Source organism: Osmerus mordax, chromosome 4 (assembly GCF_038355195.1).
Source record: "Osmerus mordax isolate fOsmMor3 chromosome 4, fOsmMor3.pri, whole genome shotgun sequence".
Taxonomy (NCBI): Eukaryota; Metazoa; Chordata; class Actinopteri; order Osmeriformes; family Osmeridae; genus Osmerus; species Osmerus mordax.
Genome location: NC_090053.1, coordinates 21427879 through 21448986, shown reverse-complemented (window position 1 = coordinate 21448986; position 21108 = coordinate 21427879). Strand labels below are relative to the sequence as shown.

Sequence of the window (21108 nt, the reverse complement as noted above, 5' to 3'; positions counted from 1 at the left end):
TTTGTTTTGCTCCTTTCTTTGCGGAAAACAAAAAAAACAAGGAGTCGATGGGGAAGGTAAAAAAAATTTGACAAAATTCCTTATGTAAATAACTTGAATAATTGAAAATGATCTGTACTCATCTGTCAGTCCTTACCCTCATCGTTGTGATCAATGATCTGTGTTCGACTCGTTGAGTCTTCCTGTAGTGTACAGCATGCTAAATAACACTAATGTTGTTTATTACCTTCCACTGAATTCAATAGAGATCCTAAAAGAAACAGACTTCCTCTGTTTTCCTTAACCTTATTTTTTTTTTTACAAGATAATTACACTTTTTGTCATACCATACAATGCAATGGAAATAATCTGCTATATGTGAATAACAAACCAATATGCATTTTCACTTTTGTAAATATTTCACCACTGACTGCATAATCTTTCCTTCATTAACGGCTTGTTTGTTTCCTCTGCTTCACCGGGTGGTCTTTTCCTCCAAGTCCTTCGATCTTTTCACCAGCCATCCCTCTCCCTGTCTCCTCACACATCCTCCTTCATGCTTCCATTAACCCTCTCATCACTCTTCTTCTATTAACCCTCTCATCACCCTTCTTCCATTAACCCTCTCATCACCCTTCTTCTATTAACCCTCTCATCACCCTTCCTCCCCCTCGGCACCCACTGCATGTGTAGCCGTAGAAGAGGAAGTTGTAGAGGAAGTTGAGGTGGCCCCAGAGGCAGCACCTGAGCCAGAGCCAGAGCCAGAGCCAGAGCCAGAGGCAGAACCAGAACCAGAACCAGAACCAGAGCCAGAACCAGAGCCAGTGGTAGAACCAGAGCCAGAACCAGAGCCAGAGCCAGAGCCAGAACCAGAGCCAGTGGTAGAACCAGAACCAGAACCAGAACCTGAGCAGGAAGGTATGTTGCATGGGGTATTCTTTCATCCTTCGCCACTGTGGTGTGCTCCACCTGTTACAGACAGACAGACCCAACAAATACAGAACACTTTCAGGTTCCACATTTCCAATTTTAGTACCTTCTCTTCATATCTGGCCAAGGTGAAAGGAGATGGGATACAGTGTAAACACGCCCTCTTCACGGTCCCTTATCCCTGCTTATAGCGCAAATCTGCTTCCAAACTGCTAGTGATTATTTGAGCTTCAATAACTATAGATGCCACACGACCGCTAACTCCTAAGTTCTGATCTTTAGAGTAACAAAGGCACTGGTCATGTTAAAAACCAAAGACAAGCCTACATGTACAAAACAAACTTTGTGCATTGCTGTTATGAGTAGAGGCATTCCCACCATTGTCAAACATGAAATGAATGACAGATGGTTGAATTAGCCAAACATTTCACTGTCACCTTTGATGGCTGATGTGAGACTGCATATATTGTTTGGTATTGCTTGTATCTCAGTAAAGGAATTCCAGTTTGTCTGTGCTCACGTTTAGGCCTGCTCTGCACATGCTGGTGCAGCACAGAACACACCATGTCCTTTAAGGGCCTGCGTGATCTTCTGCTCTAAAGGACATGTGTCCCTATAAGATACTTTGAAGTGCTAGTGGTGAACACAGTCCTCATGACTTCTTAACTTCTATGCTTTTCCTTTATTAGTCTCTAATCTGATTCATTCAGTTGATCAGTTCACCAAAGTATCATTTCATTTGAAAAGATTAAAGTCAAAAAAAGGCAAACGCTCAACTTGGCAACCCTTGTAAAGCAGCTAGTGAATGTGCAGCTCTCAGTGCCATTGCTAATGCTGTGTATTTTGCTTTTGTTTTCAATGCTTGCTGCATGCAGAGGCCATTGAAGAGGAAGGTATGTGGATGAAATCAAGTTGATTCATTTTATGTTGATGTCCCGAGGTCTGAGGTCTCACTGTATTTGCGGAATGTCTGCTGTGCTGGTTACACAATGTCACTCCATATTATACCCGTCTGTCAAATCAAAGAGCACCGAGAAATTGGCTGACTCCAAAAATATATATATATATATATATATATACAAATTTATCGCTGAGGTTGAGGTATTTCGGAATCATACATTTCATAAGCGAATTTCTATAAAGATAACCTTAAAAAGTGGAGAAAGGGTGAGAGAATATGCAATGCTAACATTCCATTTTTCTGCGCAGTGAGCCCACTGTTCAACTCTGCTACGCCACTAATGATCTGCATGGCATGGAAACAAACTCATTATGAGAACAACAATACACTTTCATGTTTTTTTTTATTTATTAATTAGTAGACCACATTTTAGCGGTCATGCTTCTGAAAATGGTGTGGGGGTCAAGCCAAAAACATAACAGATTCTAATCTCTTTATTAGTGCAAATCTGACACTCTTTGAAGACCTGGGTTTCGTTTTACAGCATTTAACTTAAGCTCACTGTAAACTCCCTACACACAGGGCCTGCCCTGACTACACACGTCCAAACATTTATCGACCATAACATTCTACGTGCCTAAGTGTTTTTGTGAAGTTTGAATTTCTGTTTTATGTTTCTTGTCATTCAAAGAACTAACTTCCTTTTAATTGAAAGCAAGACAACTATTTGGAGTTTTGTATTGCTGATTCATTACATTAATTACACATAAAATACAAACATTGAATCATCGAAACATTGATATCATTCAATTAATGCCTGACTATGTTTGCCTGAAATGAATGAGTGCTTAAACTGCTCCTGTGTGCATTTCTAACCCAATAACATACCTGTCCTCCTCTTCATCTCCTAACGCACAGACGAGAAGCCCAAGTTCAAGTAAGTCATCATCTTTTCATGTGACCCAATTTCAACTGATTTCTTTGAAAAAACAATCAGCCATCTAACACATTTACTCATAAAACAAACAAACTCTTTATTTTGATATTACTGCTCTGGTGATTAACACATTGAATCCATGTATCTTTCCATAGGGCACCAAAGATCCCTGATGGCGATAAAGTGGACTTTGATGTGAGTAAACCTGTATTATATACATCCATGATTCTAACCTATATGGACCTACCTGCATCATATCCATCTTCCCTTTGCTGACACGCTGTTGTGGTCTGAGTTGGGATGACCGGTGTCTGTTATCCAACAGGACATCCAGAAGAAGCGTCAGAACAAGGACCTGGTGGAGCTGCAGGGTCTGATCGATGCTCACTTCGAGCACAGGAAGAAGGAGGAGGAGGAGCTTATTGCCCTTAAGGACAGAATCGTAAGTTCCAGAAACATCCGTCTCTTGTGTGGTGACACTAATAAGGTGGGGTAGTGGAGGACCCAATCATTGGGTACTAACATTAACATCTAACATTAAGGTATACAGGACAGATGTTTTGACCAATTATATCTTATGTTTGTTAATGTATTTGTGTAAGCATGTATATTTCATCTTCTTCTGGTTTGTGTCAGGGAAATTCATATTGTCTAAACATAGTTCCCCCTTGCTGTAGTTGAACATGCAGGTTTCTAAATCACATGAATCTCTGAGATGAGTGTGTAAAGGTAACCAGTCCTCCTGTGTGTGACATGAGTGTGTAAAGGTAACCAGTCCTCCTGTGTGTGAGATGAGTGTGTAAAGGTAACCAGTCCTCCTGTGTGTGACATGAGTGTGTAAAGGTAACCAGTCCTCCTGTGTGTTCCCTGCAGGAGAAGCGCAGAGCAGAGAGAGCAGAGCAACAGAGGATCAGAGCTGAGAAGGACAAGGAGCGCCAGGCGAAACGTGAGGTCTGTGCCTCCACGACATTACCTGCCCCACACTACTGCCCCACACTACTGCCCCACACTACTGCCCCCCACTGCTGCCCCACACTACTGCCCCCCACTGCTGCCCCACACTACTGCCCCACACTACTGCCCCCCACTGCTGCCCCACACTACTGCCCCACACTACTGCCCCCCACTGCTGCCCCACACTACTGCCCCACACTACTGCCCCACACTACTGCCCCACACTGCTGCCCCACACTGCTGCCCCACACTACTGCCCCACACTGCTGCCTCACACTGCTGCCCATCACTACATCACTGCCCCACACTACACTACTGCCCCACATTACTGCCCCACACTGCTGCCTCACACTGCTGCCCATCACTACACTACTGCCCCACACTACACTACTGCCCCAGATTACTGCCCCACACTGCTGCCTCACACTGCTGCCCATCACTACACTACTGCCCCACACTACACTGCTGCCCCACACTGCTGCCACTCACTACTGCCCCACACTGCTGCCCCACATTAAACTACTGCCCCACACTGCTGCCCCACACTAAACTACTGCCCCACACTACTGCCACACACTAAACTACTGCCCCACAATACTAACAGCCCCAGACTAAACTACAGCCCCACACTAAACTACTGCCCCACACTACTAACAGCCCCTCACTAAACTACTGCCCCACACTACAGCCCCACACTGCTCAGCAAGCAGGTTCCTACCATAGCTCACATCTACCTGGTGCTCTGACCACGCCCACAGGAGGAGAGGCTGATGAGGGAGGAGGCAGATGCCAAGAAGAAGGCTGATGAGGACGCTAAGAAGAAGTCCGCCCTGTCCAACATGGGCTCCAACTACAGCAGCCACCTGCAGAAGGTTTGCTCACCTCGCACAGACAGACAGGGATTCCTCCTGTTTGGAAACGCAGCATTCACAGGGAGGATGGACATGTGCGTGACTTCTTCTCTGTCTCACGCCAGGCCGACTCCAAGAGAGGAGGAAAGAAAGAGACTGAGAGAGAGAAGAAGAAGAAGATCTTGGCTGGCAGACGCAAGGCTGCGAACATCGACCATCTGAACGAGGAGAAACTGAAGTAAGAATATTTTTTTACACACTTGGAGTCTACGTACCGTGTTGGATGTACAGTACGGTGTTAATGATTGTTCTCTGTGGGCAGACAGGTAGTGTAAATAACTGTGTTCGTCGATCAAAGCTGTTCTTCTCACCTGTGCTGTCACACTGCCCCAGGGAGAAGGCCAAGGAGCTGCATGAATGGATGCACTCCCTGGAGTCTGAGAAGTTTGACCACCTGGAGAGGCTGAAGAAGCAGAAATATGAGGTGAGTTACAAGAGCCTCCCTGTGAGGAAGACCTTTCTAACCATTTCTTTCAAGTACCAACTGTATGTTTATACTGAAGTGTATAATGTAATCTTAATCTAATCTGAATTTCACCCCATCACTCAAGAGCTGAACTGATAGGACAAGACTGGCTCCAACCATCAGAATATTAAATGCTCGAGAGATTTTAGAAATTGTCCAAAGGCTATAACTGGTATTTGGCAAGAACGTGGTTTATCAACTGGAATCATGGCCGTGCTGTGTAAACTGTATACTGCCATTGGAAGTTCAAGACATACTTCAGTATAGTAAAGGAGGGTTGACAATGCTAGTTCCACAGTCACTTTGGAGGCCTCAAGCCCTCTCAGATATGAACACAGGTCTGCTTTAATCTTCAGGTCACAAGCCTGCGTAAGAGAGTGGAGGAGCTCAGTAAATTGTAAGTAGTGCTAAGGAGGTGTTGTAGCTCAGGGTCTCCCCCCCCCCCGGTGCATGGTCTGCTTCGTCGGCATGGGAACTTCCTGAGAACCACTGGGGCAGAGCAGGACACTTCCTGAGAACCACTGGGGCAGAGCAGGACACTTCCTGAGAACCACTGGGGCAGAGCAGGACAAGGACATCCTGGAGGCCTGACAACACACCACGATTAGCAGCTGACGTAAACAAGGGTGGTGGCCGTGCTCAGGTACAACAGCCAAGACGAGAAATGTGTTTGAGGACTTCTCTCAAACAAATGAAGGATGAAATATTTGAAATATTCCCCCGCCAAATTAAGCATCAATTATATTTGAAATATTCCAAATAACAAGCACTGAAATTGACAACAACAAAAAAATAAGTTAGCTGTTGTATCTGAACCCAGTTTTAGGAGACTGGTTTGGGCCTACTCCTCCATTCCAGTCAGCCTAGCCAGGTCTTAATGAATGGTGTTTTACAAGGTAAGTGACCGGGTCCAGCAGCGTCTCTAACCTGTCTCCATTCCCTTCCTCGGCCAGCTGTGAAATCAACTCTGAGACACAAAGACCACATGAACCATCTCAAGCCCAAGATTATGAACTTGACTCTTTTCACTTCAAGAAACTGAACTGACAGCTCAGATAACAGACGTTTAGCAGCCCCCTCCCTGGTGTCTGTGAGGTGTGTGTTCTCCGGGTTGGTTTCCCATCAGCCCCCCAGGCATCCTCGGTCCGCAGGGCGATCCCTGGAGAGGGCGTCTCCTCCGGAGGTAATGCCACTATGGTCACTGTTAAATACACTGATGTGTTGTTTCCAGGTCCTCTCTCTCAGGAATCGCATTGACGAGTTACAGAAGCAGTAAGTACTGTGGCCCCACAGGCGTGATCACCCCAGTCCCACGAAGACGGCAAGCATGGGAATCTGGAGCATTTCAGAGAAATGCATCAGTTAATCTGATTACCATGCAGAGTTAAAGGGTTCTGAACAGTTAACGTTTAACTTGACCGTCCGTAGAATTATCCCGTTATACTCCAGTCAGCATGACATGGCTGTCATAACTGTTAAGGGCAGTTCATGTCAGTTCATGGTGTCAAAATCCTAGATAGAAAATCCTAGAGATTAAACACGGTTGAGTTTCCTTCTGATAAGATGTATCACGTACAATTAAACAATCTACAAAAATAGAACAATTTGGACATTGTCGTATTTTTCTAGATTGTCTAATTGTACACTGGAAGTTGGAGTACCCATGTACTTAGTCACAATCTCAAACACTAGTTACGCTTCTTTGATCACATACTGACAACCTCACTGCCAGAGGATTCAGGTCAACATCCAGGCCGTTGATGACTGGCTGACTGGGTGTGAACCAAGAGGTTCTCAACTGGTCCCTATCGTGAGCATCCCTTCCTGACCTGTGATGCAACATAGATAGATGTACCTGGTCTATGTGTTCTGTGTTGTGGGGATTTGTCACATTGTCAGTCGCTTTAAGGGCAAAGAGAACATGAATATGAGAAAACTGTCCAATTGTTTGTGTTTTTAGTAACTAGTAAATGTAATTATATATTTCCCAGAGGGAAATATGCCTCAATCAGGTAGTTCATGGTTCTTCGCTCTCTGTTGCTTGCTAATGTATCCATGCCATAAAGTGTACCATCCAGACACGTTATAACATAAAACTCCATGAGTCTTTACGACCCAGAGGTCAAACGGTTCATGGATTATTATGGAATAAGGTATTATTTATCTATGCCCTCCTCGTCAATACAGTTGTAGGATACTGTATGTGGGTAAGTCCTGCATGTGGTGACACACCAGTGTGCATTTCAATTGTCAACTTGTTTGGAGTGGTTTGATGTGATTTTATCATTGTTGACGTTTAGTCTGAATGACGCAAAATATTTCAGACATATGTTCAGACAATATGTTCAGTAGGCTATAGTAAAATAGCGTAATTATTTTCTGGGCGAGAAAGGAAATGCTGCGTTGTGCTTTGTAATTCCTCACTTGGTTTCTCTCTTGTGTTTTTGACACATTACAGCAGCAAGAAGGGAGCAGCCGCCCGCCGCAGAAAGTAAACCGTTTTATCCTGCCACTAGCAGCACAAACTGCCGCTGTACCGGACACAAGTCGTCTACTGCAGACACGTACACTATCGCTAAGGGCATCGCTCAGACAACTCTGACGCAGAGTCTTACTGTTTGTTTCACAAAAGTCGTGCTACAACCAGCAAGAGGTCGTTAGCTGTTGTTGTAGGAACATCTGTCATCACGCTTTCAAGCCCTGGACATTTTGGTTCTCAGTATTTTTGTAAATAAAGTGTGACTCTCCAGCCTATGTCTGTAGCTGTTATTATTCAAAACTCAATAAAGATCAGTATTTTTAACCATGTAAAAATGTGTTCAATGATTAAAGCTCTCAATATCTTAGATATATAAGATATTGTAAGATATATGCAACTGTATAATATGTCCCCAGCTGATGGCTATTCAAAACAATAGCCTACAATGCATCGAATTTGTTCAGTATGTAGGCCTACCAAGGATTTTGGTGGGTGTGTGCACAAAAATGCTGTGATTTCAAGAACCTAAAGAAGGTGAAGGCTCTATTGATGATGACTGACAGGCCTAGTCAGCTCATAGAAAAAAACACTTGGCCAAATTAGAACACATGTCAAGATTGTTCTATGAAAACAGCAAACTAGGGCTCCGACTCATGTAATGAAATGTAATATAGGCCTATTAATTTAGCAGACGCTATTATCCAAAGCGTGCAGGTCAAGGTAGCCTACAGGTCATATAGCCACCTTGTGCTCTCACCTTGTGTATGAAGTTTGAGAATGCATAGGTAACTGGCACCTAGTGGATAAAAGGGGGTTGGATCCAAGTCAGGAAAACATACAAGGAGATGGTAGGTCAGGTGAGCTTGTTTGTCCGGTTCGGAGAGAAGGCAGGTGCACACCGTAAATCCACGCTGCAGGCAGTTCTGTATTGTTTGCTTCGAAACTTTCGGTAAGAGTATGGTGCATTTGTTTTATGTTGGTAGGTGTTGGATATAGGCCTGTGTAGGCTATATGGGACTGCGTATCCGGTTTACAATTTACATTAAGTTAAGGACAATGTTATATCCTACTCTTTTGATATTAAATAAAATTTGGTTTAATAGCTAACAGGTTTAATGGTTAAATAATGTGTTTGTATTATAGAGAGCGTCAGGAGGTCTTTGTTATACTTTGGACACGTTTCCGCTGTAGTTCATGGTACGTCCTCATGATGACGCTTTTACACTTTATATCCTTCATTCCTGACTGGGGCTCCAGGCTGTTTGGCCTTCTGAGAGAGAGGGAGGGAGAGGGAGAGGGAGGGAGGGGAAGGAGAGAGGGAGGGAGAGAGAGAGGGAGAGAGGGAGGGAGAGGGGGAGGGGGGGAGGGAGAGAGGGAGAGGGAGGGAGGGGGGGAGAGGGAGGGAGGGGGGGAGAGAGGGAGGGAGAAAGAGGGAGAGGGGGAGGGAGAGAGGGAGAGGGAGGGAAGGGGGGAGGGAGGGAGAGAGGGAAAGAGGGAGAGGGAGGGGGAGGGAGAGAGGGACAGGGAAAGGGAGGGGGGGAGAGAGGGAGGGAGAAAGAGGGAGAGGGGGAGGGAGAGAGGGAGAGGGAGGGAAGGGGGGAGGGAGGGAGGGAAGGAGAGAGACATGTTGCTGTGTATTTTTGTTTGTCAGATGATAAACTTGGACATTTCTGAAGAATATTGCAGCAATAATCGGTAATGTGCGGCATAGCCTGCCTACGTTCTCTTTTAAACAGGGTTGGAAATGTAGGCCTATTGTATTAGTTTTTACGCAGCCTAATAATGACCAAACAGTTCGACACCAATTTATGTGTCACATCTATAAATAGCATAGACCCCAGACTTGTCAAGTTTGCTCAGGGATATCTGTGATTTACTTACTGATTATTTTCAGTAAGTAAGGGAGTGCTGCTAAATGACTAAATGTAATGTAATGTAATTTTATATTCCGTGTGTTTTGCATTTTTGACAAGGTTAAAATAGATCTAATCGACCCGTAATGAATATTTCTTATTCATAGAAATGGAAATCTAAAAGATTAATGATGAGGTGTAAAATAATTTTACGACAATCTAAGGCCTCAGTAAATTCGTAATGAGCACCTACAGCCGGTAGATTGTAATCGAATAGGGCCTATATTTTGTTTCATTTTCCTGCAGGACTATTAATGCATACAAGTGCCAAATTGACTTCAATTATTTAGATTTTAAATTCTTTAGAAATGTATAGGCCTACCATTCTAATTCAGATAAACCTCTAGTCTAATGACCAATATGAATGTGTCCAGTGCAGGCCTGCATAAGCTAATTAACGGTTCAACTGCTAAAGTATCCCGTTCGAGTAGGCTACAGTCTTTGCTCTCTATATCGTACAACGAAAAAGTTCCTTTTCTTGAAATGTTTAGTTTTTTACATATTTACCAAGGCTTTTATTTATAATAAAAAAATATATAGGCCTATTTATTGTTATTAAGACTATTCGGTTGACAACATGGCTGTGATTGTATCGTTGGTTCCTCTTGCACTGGAATGTAATTATTATGCTTTGTGGGTTAGTCTAAATCAAATAAAGGGGTTTCACCCGGTTGTTATAGAGCACTTGACAGCAGATCAGAGATTGCTGCTTCAAATTTCCCCCTCTCCACCACTTTGGATATTAGCGTCTGATAAATAGCTAGGTCCAACTGATAATGAATGATGAAGCATATTTTGTATAAATAGTCATACTCATTTATTCGTTCTAACTTTGACGTCCACTCATTTTAAACTGTATAAATATAAAGAGTAACATTCCACACAACAAACAAACAGGCATTAAATACATAAAAATGTGTTTTCCTTTTCTTTGTTTCCGTAACAAATCGGCTCTTATTTACACATAATATACAAAAATGGTCCTCTAATACATGGCAAGGAAAAATAACGTTGACACACACACAAGTCTAAGGAAGTGGTCAATCGTTATTATTATTACATTATTAATTCATTTGGGTTAGGATTGTTTAAATAGGTCTAGCCTATATCTCACAAAAAGCATGACGTGACCCCAAGATGCACGTTAGCAATGAACATTAAGGAATTGAAAACCACTCTTTTTAGCGTAATAGCACGGACGACTGACACCTTGGCCATTCTGCCTCACTTCTGCAATAGTGTCACACTGTCCGTCACTCGCTGACTTCTTTTACTGTAAAGGAATTGATTTGTCTCCATCAAGGCACTACAATAAGCCAAATTGAAATGGTCTTTTCACAATACTTGATAAATGGGGTTGGGGCCGTGGGACTGGCGGGGGCAGTTGGTCGGTGACGGCACAGATGCGGGCTCGCTCAGGACAGATCCCTCGTGCGGAGAACAGGAACCCTCGGAACCCTCAACTGACAACAGAGTGCACGCGGAGGTATCTGTCGAAATTCTCTGAACTATGCTGGATAGACAATCCAAACTAGATATGACTGCGTGCTTGTCACTTCTTGAAACAGCTGTAACAAAGATGGAAAACAAAGCGGTTAGATAAACTAAAATGTCATAGTCCACCGAGGTTTAAATTCTGTCATGATTTGTAGGCCTGTGAAATAACAGAATTATAGTTTTTTTCACAACTGCATTCATTCATGTGCTGAGTAACTTACCATTTGGCGTTTCGTTGAAATAAGAGCTGTCAAAGTTGCTTCGCCTTGCTGATGCGCATGTGGGCCCATCCATCTGGGGGAAACAGAAAAAACTGTCACGTCCACGTCCACATCCATCTAGACTGTCCTATAATCGCTGACATCGTTTTACGTACATAGAACAAACGAAATTTGCTTTAATGTGGAGACTATTCAACTTTGAAAAAAAATGCTGCAACTCACCATTCCATCAGAACAGTTGGACCGTGGGCTCGAGGCGTCCGAGTCCCCGCTGTAGTGGTCCATCACCGGGTAGTAGTTATCATCCTGACCTCGCAGCAGAGACTGCAAGGACTCGATATAACTGATTGCGTTTCTGAGGATCTCTACCTTGGGCAGTCTCTGGTTGGGGTTGGTAGACGTGCATCTCTTCAGGGTCTCAAAGGCATCGTTGACCTTGCCCAACCGTCTCCGCTCCCGCATAGTGGCAGCCTTCCGGCGGTCCGCGTTGGTGGTTTTTCTCTTGCATGCTTTACATGCCCACAGGAGGCATCTCCCAGCCTGGTGGTGCCCGCTCGGTGCCCGAATATGTTCGTCCTCGTTGTGGAGATGGTCGTCTGGCTTTAAAAGACCCACGTGGACCAGCCTCGGGTCCAGGTCTTCAAAGAAGTGCATGTCACTTGTGTTGAAGCAGGGGTCGTCGTAAAAGTCATCAGCAGAGTTGATGGGGAAGGAAATATCCGACAATTCCATCTCTCACTTTAAATTTCAATTCCAACTTTATAACAATGTAGTTGTCCCCAGTTGTCAGCTGGGATAACAAGTTAACGAAACGTCAACAAAACAAAACTTCTCAACTAAAAGGTTGAGAGGAAGGCTAGAGTAGGCCTATCGCTTTAACCACGAGAACACAAAACAACGATGTTAAAGGAGGAATGTGGTTATCTAAGTCAACTTTAGTCCTCGTTTAGCCTCGGGGTACCTGTTGCTGATGTTGGAGAGACAACTAGCTTTTATGCTCGGTGTGAGAAGCAGGGGCGTGTTCAACATTTCTGACATCTGTGTGAACTGGCCAATAGGCGCACAGACGGGGTGCACAGGGAGGGGTTTACAACTTCACGCTAATTAGTGTAAGATACAAGTACTCTTTACTGCCGGAGGGTAATAAAAGGATAAAATGATGAAAATAATGAAACATCTACAACAAATTCTAATTTGGGAAATACATGGTGTTATTTTCTAAAAGTGAAATCTGTGAAATAAATGTAGGCAACATTATCAAAACGACGTATAGGCTATCTAAGTGACACTATGAAAAAGAGAATCTTGATTTGAAATACTAATCGAGACAGCCTAAGTAACTATATGTACAGCTCTTTTATTCATAGCCTTTTAAAAATAGGTCATATAAAATAGTCTTGCCAACAGGCTCATTGCAAAAACATCACTGGGATAGGAGAATGCATTCATATTTTTTGAATGCTTTACTATTTTTAAGATCAATTAAAAGCGTGACATTGTGGCGCATTGCTTTGCGCTGCCGCCTCGCCGTGCGCTGCCGCCTCACCGTGCGCTGCCGACTCGCAGCTAGAGGGTCGAGGTTCAGTTGGGCCCTGTCGGTACTCAGGCGGGTTCTCCACTGGGCCGAACCTGTCGGTTTGGAGTTTGCATCTTCTCCCCGTGCTTACATAGGTTTCACAAAGAACACAATATAATAAAAATGCATATCAGATCGAAGCCAGGACATGCACTTTGGACGTGCTGCTGACGCACCTGACGTCCTAGGTGCTGCAGGGACGGACGGTCAGGCTGGGTGATACGCGGTGAATTTATTCGGTGGACACCTAGCATGCGTGAATGTGTTCCGATCCACGAACTTAGATTAATTAAATAATTCATTTTCTAGACTATTTTCCTATTTGAAAATCGAATAACTCTGCAAGTGGTCAGTGAGGGCATGGCTCAACATGAACGCTGGATGGCGACAGTGAGTTTTCAATTTGGCCTAACTTAAAGACATGAACAGAATTATACAACACACTGACAATGAAAGAATGCACAATGATAATCCACAACTTTGTTCAACAACATTTTATTTTTGAAGAAATATTCATTGTAGGTATATGATTACTATTGAAGTGATATATAGGTACAGACAATACCCCAAAAGAAAGCATGAAAGGATCACACAGTTACTGGACTCCTTATGTTGATAATACTTTCCTTGTCCTCTTATTGAATTCAACCAGTTAGTATTTAGAATATTAAAAATATGTATATTATGACACTGTACTCTGTAATAACATTCTTATATAATGGTTTATACCAGATAGGTATTTTGGCTCATGAACACACAAAATGCCATGCAGGAAAAGTAACTTAAAATGTAAGTGTTTCTAATGTCAGCTTGCCCTCTGGAGAGAGGGAGTATTGAGTGTAGAGGAGGCTGGGTGCTTTATAACGGCACATTCCTTATGTAATACATTTGGAAGAAGCTATAATATCATAAAAAAAAACACAAACTTCAGAGAGAGTAACATCTAAAAAACGTTTTTCACGTTAAACATCTGGATGATATGGTGCTGGCACTTTGGAGTTATACCGTATTTCAACCGGTAAAGAAGTAGGATATAGTAATATCCCTTTTTGCATACTGTATGGAACAGTTATTCCCATTTATCCTATTCCTCGTCCATTCCAAGGATCATGTCTATAGAAGCAATAAAGGTTTGAAAGGTGTGTCTTCTAGCTCCCATCAAATCCACAACACAGGTGCTTAGAACCCCTCACAAGGCAGGTTGGGAGCGGACATGCTCCAGAAACTGAGTGAAATCTGCCCCCCCCCCCACACACACATACTTTACATGAACACAATCATGTTTAACGGCCACATCCTCAGTCCCCGCCCCCCCACACTTGAAGACATCGCTCCGCCCCTGGTTCCACTCACCAGAGGGGTTTCTCACAAACACACGTGGGACCTGCGAGCGTTTTAAGCGACCCCAGCGCTGGTCAGTTCGGCCTGCAGCCGGTCTATCAGGTACTCCCCAAGGGTCCCCTGTGGCCCGCAGCCCAGCCTGCGGGCGTTGGTGAGGAGGTCTCCCAGTAGCTTGACCCGGGGCACCAGGGGCCCCAGGAAGCGGCTCTTCACCACGCTGGCGGAGTGCGGGTCGCTGTTCTGCCGGGCCAGCAGGCTCAGGTCCACCAGGACAGACATCTCATCCTTCCACTGGACCAGCAGAAACTCCAGGGCTGGCAGCACCGCACACACCTGCTCACAGCCGGGCTTCTGGAACACACAGACACACACCTGCTCAGAGCCGGGCTTCTGGAACACACAGACACACACCTGCTTAGAGCCGGGCTTCTGGAACACACAGACACACACCTGCTCACAGCCAGGCTTCTGGAACACACAGACACACACCTGCTCACAGCCGGGCTTCTGGAACACACAGACACACACCTGCTCAGAGCCGGGCTTCTGGAACACACAGACACACACCTGCTCAGAGCCGGGCTTCTGGAACACACAGACACACACCTGCTCAGAGCCGGGCTTCTGGAACACACAGACACACACCTGCTCACAGCCGGGCTTCTAGAACACACAGACACACACCTGCTCACAGCCGGGCTTCTGGAAGACACAGACACACACCTGCTCAGAGCCGGGCTTCTGGAACACACAGACACACACCTGCTCAGAGCCGGGCTTCTGGAACACACAGACACACACCTGCTCAGAGCCGGGCTTCTGGAACACAACGACACACACACGCCCTGCCTGGGCTTGGGGTACAGGGTAGGCATTTTTCCTGGTATCTAACGGGTAGAACCCTGGCTCTTAGTGAGACCTTGCCTACCTGCAGACAGCTTGGAGAGCTCCCTGGATCTGTCCTGTGATGATGGTTTGAGAGTGGCAAAGGGTTTTCAACAGCCTCGTTCAATTAAAACAAGTCCTAACTTATGGCAGGGTTAGTCATGCTAAGGAAGTATCGTTTGAGTGACACAGATCAGTGGATAACGAGGGGTTCCGGATCGCTGATGATGGAACTGTTCGCGGTATCCCTCAGGATGAGTTTGACATGACTCGTAAAAGCGGAGGAGGCAGAAAGAAACACTTGGTGCAGAGGCCAAACACCAGCACCTACATCTGGAAACACAATTAATTCACTGTCCTTCCGCCATCACATTCATATCCCCAATTTTCCGGAACTCAGGCGAAATGTACACCCTGACAGGCATTAAGAACTGAACTCTAGGCAAAGCCCCAGGGTTCCCCCCCCCCCCCCCTTCACGCCCCCACCGCTCACCCCTCCCTCTCACCCCTCCCTCTCACCAGTTACCTCTCTGTTCACGATCTCTTCAGTGGGCCCTGACAAAAATAATAGGATAGGTCTCATAGGCACTACGTTCAAAATGGAAGGGATTATTTCAGGGATAATTTAGATTATTTATTTAGTTTATGTTAATATCACAGAACAGGTGCATATGCTCAACTCTCATAACTTTCCAGACTATTACCACTTTTCCATTCAGAAAGTTGAATTTGAGGGGGTAGCAGTTTTGATGGAAGTTGAATGATATTGTCATCGTGGGTGGAGCTAGGCAGGGAGTACCTGCTGACCAGAGGCAGACCGATATATCGGCGGGCCGATATTGGGCATTTTCCAAACTATCGGTATCGGCATTTATAATGGCCGATAAATTAATAGTAATGGGGTTTTTTTCGGGGTTTTTTCAAAGGGCTTTAAGTTTCATATCTTAAGTTTGTATTTTTAAACATTTTATTTATCAGAAACTGCATTAACATTATTTTAGTGAGGAAATAATAACAGGAGCAGTTAGGGAATCGGGCTATTAATCGGAAGGTTGCTGGTTCAATTCTCTCTCAGAACAACCTGCTTGACCCCAACCAATCGGGCTTCAAGACTGGCCACTCCACAGAGACTGCCCTCCTTTCAGTCACCACTGCCCTCCAGTCTGCCAGAGCGGCTTCCAGGTCATCCGTTATCATTCTGCTGGACCTTTCTGCAGCGTTTGATACGGTTAACCACCAGATCCTGCTCGCCAGACTTTCTGAGATGGGCATCACTGGCACTGCACTCCAGTGGATCTCATCCTACCTGTCGGGAAGATCCTACCAGGTTTCCTGGGGAGGCAAACTGTCGGGCCCTCGCCAGCTCTCCACTGGTGTCCCACAGGGCTCCGTCCTTGGACCCCTCCTCTTCTCTCTGTACACCACCTCACTTGGACCAATCATCACCTCCCATGGCTTCTCCTACCACTGCTACGCTGACGACACGCAGCTGTACCTGTCGTTCCCCCCGACCGATCCGGGGATCTCAGCTAGGATTGAGGCCTGCCTCACAGACATCTCCGCCTGGATGACCGAGCACCACCTCCAGCTGAACCTCGCCAAAACAGAACTTCTCATCATCCCGGCTAAACCCTCCATCTCCCACGATCTCTCAATCACCCTGGGATCTGCGACGGTGACCCCTTCATCCTCTGCCAGGAACCTTGGGGTTACCATGGACGACGAGCTCTCCCTCACGGCCCACATTGCTGCGGTCTCCCGGTCGTGTAGATTCACCCTCTACAACATCCGGAAGATCAGGAGATACCTGTCTGAGCACTCCACCCAGCTGCTAGTCCAAGCACTCGTCCTCTCCAAGTTGGACTATTGCAACTCTCTGCTCGCTGGTCTCCCAGCATGTGCAACCCGCCCTCTTCAGAGGATTCAGAACGCGGCGGCCCGCCTGGTCTACAATCTACCCAGACGCTCCCATGTTACCCCGCTCCTCATCTCTCTCCACTGGCTACCTATCATGGCCCGTATCAGATTCAAGACCCTGGTATTGACCTTCCGAGCAGTGAACGGGACTGCACCCGTCTACATCAAGTCTCTCCTGCAGCCTTACACCCCCACCCGCCACCTACGGTCTTCTTCAGACAACCGCCTGGTGGTCCCACCGCTCAAGACCGCCCGGTCCCAACACAAGCTCTTCTCCTGTCTGGCCCCCCTGTGGTGGAATCAACTCCCCACCTCCATCAGAGACACTGACTGTCTCTCCACCTTCAAGAAAAGGCTCAAGACGCACTTGTTCCGGGAGTACAACGGTACTTAGGAACGGTTCGCTTGACCCGATGTTAGTTTCCTCAAGGATCACAATGACTCTTGCTTAGAGACTTGTTGCTCTTGTGGTAACGGATTTAAATGTTTTGGTTCTCGCTGTGATATATTGTTTTATTACTGTTGCTTGCTTTTTCCCACAGGTACACTTGCACTTATAGCTGTTCATGTTGTTTGGTTGTGACTTGTTTAACTACATGCTCTTATGGTTCTTCCCTTTGGCACTTACTTTGGTTGTTCACAATGTGTGCTTCATGTTTTGGCTACTCGCAATGTTTTTTTTGGCTATCTTGTTGTTATGATCAGTGACCTATGCACTTTGTAAAGCTCTCTCTTGGAAGTCGCTTTGGATAAAAGCGTCTGCTAAATGAATAAATGTAAATGTAATTCCCGGCCATGTCAAATGACTAGGGCTGCAACTAACGATTATTTTAATAATCAATTAATCTGTCGATTCTTTTTTCGATTAATCGATGAATCGGATAAAAAAACAAAAACAAAAAAGCATTAATTTCCAACCCTTTATTCAAAAACAGAACGGAGAGTGCAAATTCACAGTGCAAAAAATCTTGAGAATGTGCACAATCAGGCACACAATTTTGAAAAGGTTATTAATATTAGCGTGGATTTAATGCTATTTTCCAAGATGAGCAATTTATTTGAGTTTTGTTTAAAATTTAATTTAAAATTGAAAGGTTGTGGAATTAGGCCAGACTTTATTAGAATAATCTGGTGTATATTTAAGATTTTTTGACAATTTTGAAAAAAAGTTAAGATTTGCTATAAGCTATTTTCAAAGATTAGTGATTTACTATCATTTTATTTGAAACTTAATTGAAAAAGTAAAGGCTGTGGAAGTATACCAGACATTGTTAAGATACTCTGGTGTATGTTTGAGGTTTTATATTCCTAAAAATAATATAAAAGTCTACATTTTTCAAAATGGTATGGGTTGTTTTATATTTGGGATTTTTAAATCACCAAATATTTGTATCGGTATCGGCCTTAAAAATCCTTTATCGGTCGGGCTCTACTCATGACCAGAGGCAATGTGTGTGGGTGACCCAGGCTGAGTGTTAACAACACGCTCCTCCAGCAGGTACATCTCCTGGGGTGGTCTTACCTGGATGTCTTTGTTGCAGTACTGTCCTCCGCGTTCACACAGGTAGTCCATCATGGCCTCGGCCTGCTCCTGCTCCTTCCCAGACTCCTGATGGAAGAACGCTGCCACTCTTGGCAGGGCAATGTCATCCTGCTCAAATATCTGGGACTGGGAGAGTCGAGGCAGTGGGAATCATAATAGGATGAAGTGCAGTACATTTGGGATCACTGGTTAAGAAGCTAGCTTCCCCAACCCTTAAAACAGGATTACACTAGATGTGGAAAGATGAATACAACACTATTCACTGCTTTGAAGTTATGAGATCCCTGGATTTTGTTTTGCTGTATCATATTAATATATTTTTTGCTCGTTGCTTACACTACGAGAGACTCATGAACAGTAACGGATGCATATTTAGGTCAACGCAACTGATCTGTGCTGATCGCTTTGAGTTTATGTTTGATTTGATGGCTTTGGTTGAAAACAACACGCTACCTTACCAGCGCCTCCAGCCTGTAGGCGACTTCGAGAAGCAATGTCGAGACGCCACACAAACTCTCCTCCACAGCCGTGGGGAGATTCTGCTTCACTTTGCTGCCGACACAAGCTCGGTGGGTCTTGCAGACAGGAAGATTAGTTTTTAATCTTTTGGTACTTGGTTCAGCCATGTTAAAGAGTCGCTATGCCAAATATTTCAACCGTGGTAACAAATAATTTCGCTGTATTTATCGGGGTGCTATTTCATTATTATTTGAGCTGTGGACCGATAAAACTAAGTAGCTACACAATACACGTTGTTTACAGTCTGCCGCTGCTGGGGACCACAGGATAAAAATAAAAATAGACTACGATCGCTTCCTGTGTTCCACAGATCAAGTTCATCCGGTGCATGTGAAAGACATCCCGTCCTAGATAATTAATGGGACTCGCGAGCTATGGAAATAAACCGTCAGTTGATATCGTAGGCTATATACAATTGACTGCTGAAGTAGAAGTTGGAACGCGGATGCTTTTATACTCATGTTGATCCAGGAATATCAAACATATGCGAGTCGTAACATTAGCAGGTTATAAATTCAAGTGGTGGGATACACAGATTTGTGCTCACACTTATTTATACAAGTAAAACATTAAAGAAAAAACCCAATGCAATCTTCCTTCAGAAATCAAAACATTTATTAGCACATGATCAAAGTTGACAATAATAATAAACAGTGGTCTGATCTGGCTGAGCAGAAATGCCTTTTACAAAATGTATTTATTTGAAATGTTCAATATAGTAATTTAGGACATTCAAGTTCAGTCTGGCCATGTTTTTATATGAGGGTGACATATTTTAATAGGCTCAGAAAAGCTCTACTCTCCAAGGAGTTGTCTGGAATTGGGGGCACATGCTCTTCTCTGAACTGTAAATTCCCATGCAGACTCTCATGTCCCTGCTGAACATCGGCCAACTTGTCTCCTCATACCTTCCAGTATTAACATGATATATTCTGTATGTTGATCCAGAAGTGGTGAAGGTGGCTACATTTATATCCCTCCATGTTACAGAGATGATGTTTCCAGCTTCCCCCCCAGCCCCTCCCCTCCTCTCCCCCTCTCCTCCTGGGGGTGGAGGGGTGTGTTCCTCTCGTGTTTCACCCCCGGCCCATGCCACCACAGCCCTCGCTGGCAGATGAGTGACGCGAGGGGCTGGTCTGTGGCCGCTCCACCAGGGGAAGAAGGGGAACCCCGGTTCAGTGCCGGCCAGAGGTCGCCAGGACCTGCACCCCTGACATGACCCCGTGACCCACAGACACGTAGATAAATCCGTCCAGGGTGATTAAGGAATGACAGCCATGCCCCTGGAGCTCACAGGAGAACGCCTTGGACTCGTCTTCATCTGACGGGTGTTACTTGTTCATCGCTTTGGATAAAAGTGTCAAAACTAAAAGAAATTCTAATTAGGTAACATACAATGCCAACTAGATGAAGTAGAGAGATACCTGTTCTTACATTGTCCCTGACAGAACTCTGTGTGGGTCTTCAGTCCGAGGTCCAGTCTTTACCAAGGCCCCCCCGGCCTGGACAGCAGCTGTCCGCACACACTCAAACACGACGTGGACGTTTGGGTCGTTTTTTTGGCAGTACACACACTCAAACACACACACACACAACCATGCACACACACACACAACCATGCACACACACAGGCAGCGTACACACCCAGAAGTGCTGACACTGGGGCCTGCCTGAGTTGACAAGGTGTCTGTTATCACACCTGCTGCCTGCCGTAAAGACCACAGGCTGCCTCCCTGCCTCCCTGCCTCCACCACAGCAGCAGCATTGTGCTTGGGACAGCCCTGGACCTAGATTACATTACACACCCATCAGTTTAGCCCAGACCCCCACCACAGCCTGGACCATGGCATGGTGCTGGTGAGGGCAGGGCAGGTCCTGAGCAGTAGATATGAGATCCTGAGTGTGTTTGTGTGTGTGTGAGTCTGTGTGTGTGTGTCAGGGGGGGGGGGGGGGGGGGGGACTGGGGGAGGTTGGGGTTTAGATGTATTTTTCACAAATTTGAAGTCAACACATTCTTGTCAATTTAGTTGCAGTAACATTTGGGGGAAAAGTAAGTTGATGGTTTGCGACATACTTTAACAATGGAACGAGGGGAGTATATTTGTACTTACGTTTTTTGTCTTTAAAATTGTTCAGATA

The 21108-nt window shown here is 45.1% G+C and overlaps 3 protein-coding genes across 4 annotated transcripts; 1 reads left to right on the top strand and 2 right to left on the bottom strand.

Annotated features, from left to right (window-relative positions):
* Positions 1–638: 638 nt before the first annotated feature.
* On the top strand, positions 639–7881 carry tnnt3a (troponin T type 3a (skeletal, fast); the record flags this gene model as incomplete). The annotated part of the gene is made up of 11 exons (XM_067234073.1): positions 639–897; positions 1785–1802; positions 2729–2747; positions 2903–2942; positions 3073–3189; positions 3621–3698; positions 4460–4573; positions 4678–4790; positions 4946–5036; positions 5435–5475; positions 7537–7881. Coding segments are annotated over 11 exons (927 nt in total), but the record flags the coding sequence as incomplete, so codon positions are not given.
* A 2618-nt stretch (positions 7882–10499) lies between these two features.
* Positions 10500–12139, bottom strand: myod1 (myogenic differentiation 1). Its single transcript, XM_067234072.1, has 3 exons — positions 11411–12139; positions 11189–11261; positions 10500–11038 (listed from the first exon to the last, which is right to left on the bottom strand). The coding sequence occupies exons 1-3, from the start codon at positions 11918–11920 to the stop codon at positions 10806–10808; spliced, it is 816 nt and encodes a 271-aa protein (XP_067090173.1). The 5' UTR covers positions 11921–12139; the 3' UTR covers positions 10500–10805.
* A 1927-nt stretch (positions 12140–14066) lies between these two features.
* Positions 14067–19230, bottom strand: zgc:172145 (Ferritin light chain, oocyte isoform-like). Of its 2 annotated transcripts, XM_067234996.1 has the most exons (4): positions 18909–19230; positions 18430–18576; positions 14868–14924; positions 14067–14456 (listed from the first exon to the last, which is right to left on the bottom strand). In XM_067234996.1, exons 1-4 carry the CDS (start codon positions 19074–19076, stop codon positions 14160–14162), a joined length of 669 nt encoding a protein of 222 aa, XP_067091097.1. In that variant the 5' UTR covers positions 19077–19230; the 3' UTR covers positions 14067–14159. The 2 variants fall into 2 exon arrangements, with proteins under 2 accessions (XP_067091097.1, XP_067091096.1); XM_067234995.1 differs by lacking the exon at positions 14868–14924 and having other exon boundaries at positions 14069–14456.
* Positions 19231–21108: the final 1878 nt, after the last annotated feature.

Bases quoted from the DNA above. Each gene is read 5' to 3' on its own strand.
- myod1 (XM_067234072.1), bottom strand. From the start codon at position 11,920: ATGGAATTGTCGGATATTTCCTTCCCCATCAACTCTGCTGATGACTTT. The intron at 11,262-11,410 runs GTGAGTTGCAGC...TGTTTCCCCCAG, and splicing joins CCAACTGTTCTGATGGAATG to ATGGATGGGCCCACATGCGC. The intron at 11,039-11,188 runs GTAAGTTACTCA...TCTTTGTTACAG, and splicing joins TTTCAACGAAACGCCAAATG to CTGTTTCAAGAAGTGACAAG.
- zgc:172145 (XM_067234996.1), bottom strand. From the start codon at position 19,076: ATGGCTGAACCAAGTACCAAAAGATTAAAAACTAATCTTCCTGTCTGC. The intron at 14,925-18,429 runs GTAAGACCACCC...GTTGTGTTCCAG, and splicing joins ACTGCAACAAAGACATCCAG to AAGCCCGGCTCTGAGCAGGT. The intron at 14,457-14,867 runs GTGTGTGTCTGT...TGTGTGTTCCAG, and splicing joins AGAAGCCCGGCTCTGAGCAG to AAGCCCGGCTGTGAGCAGGT.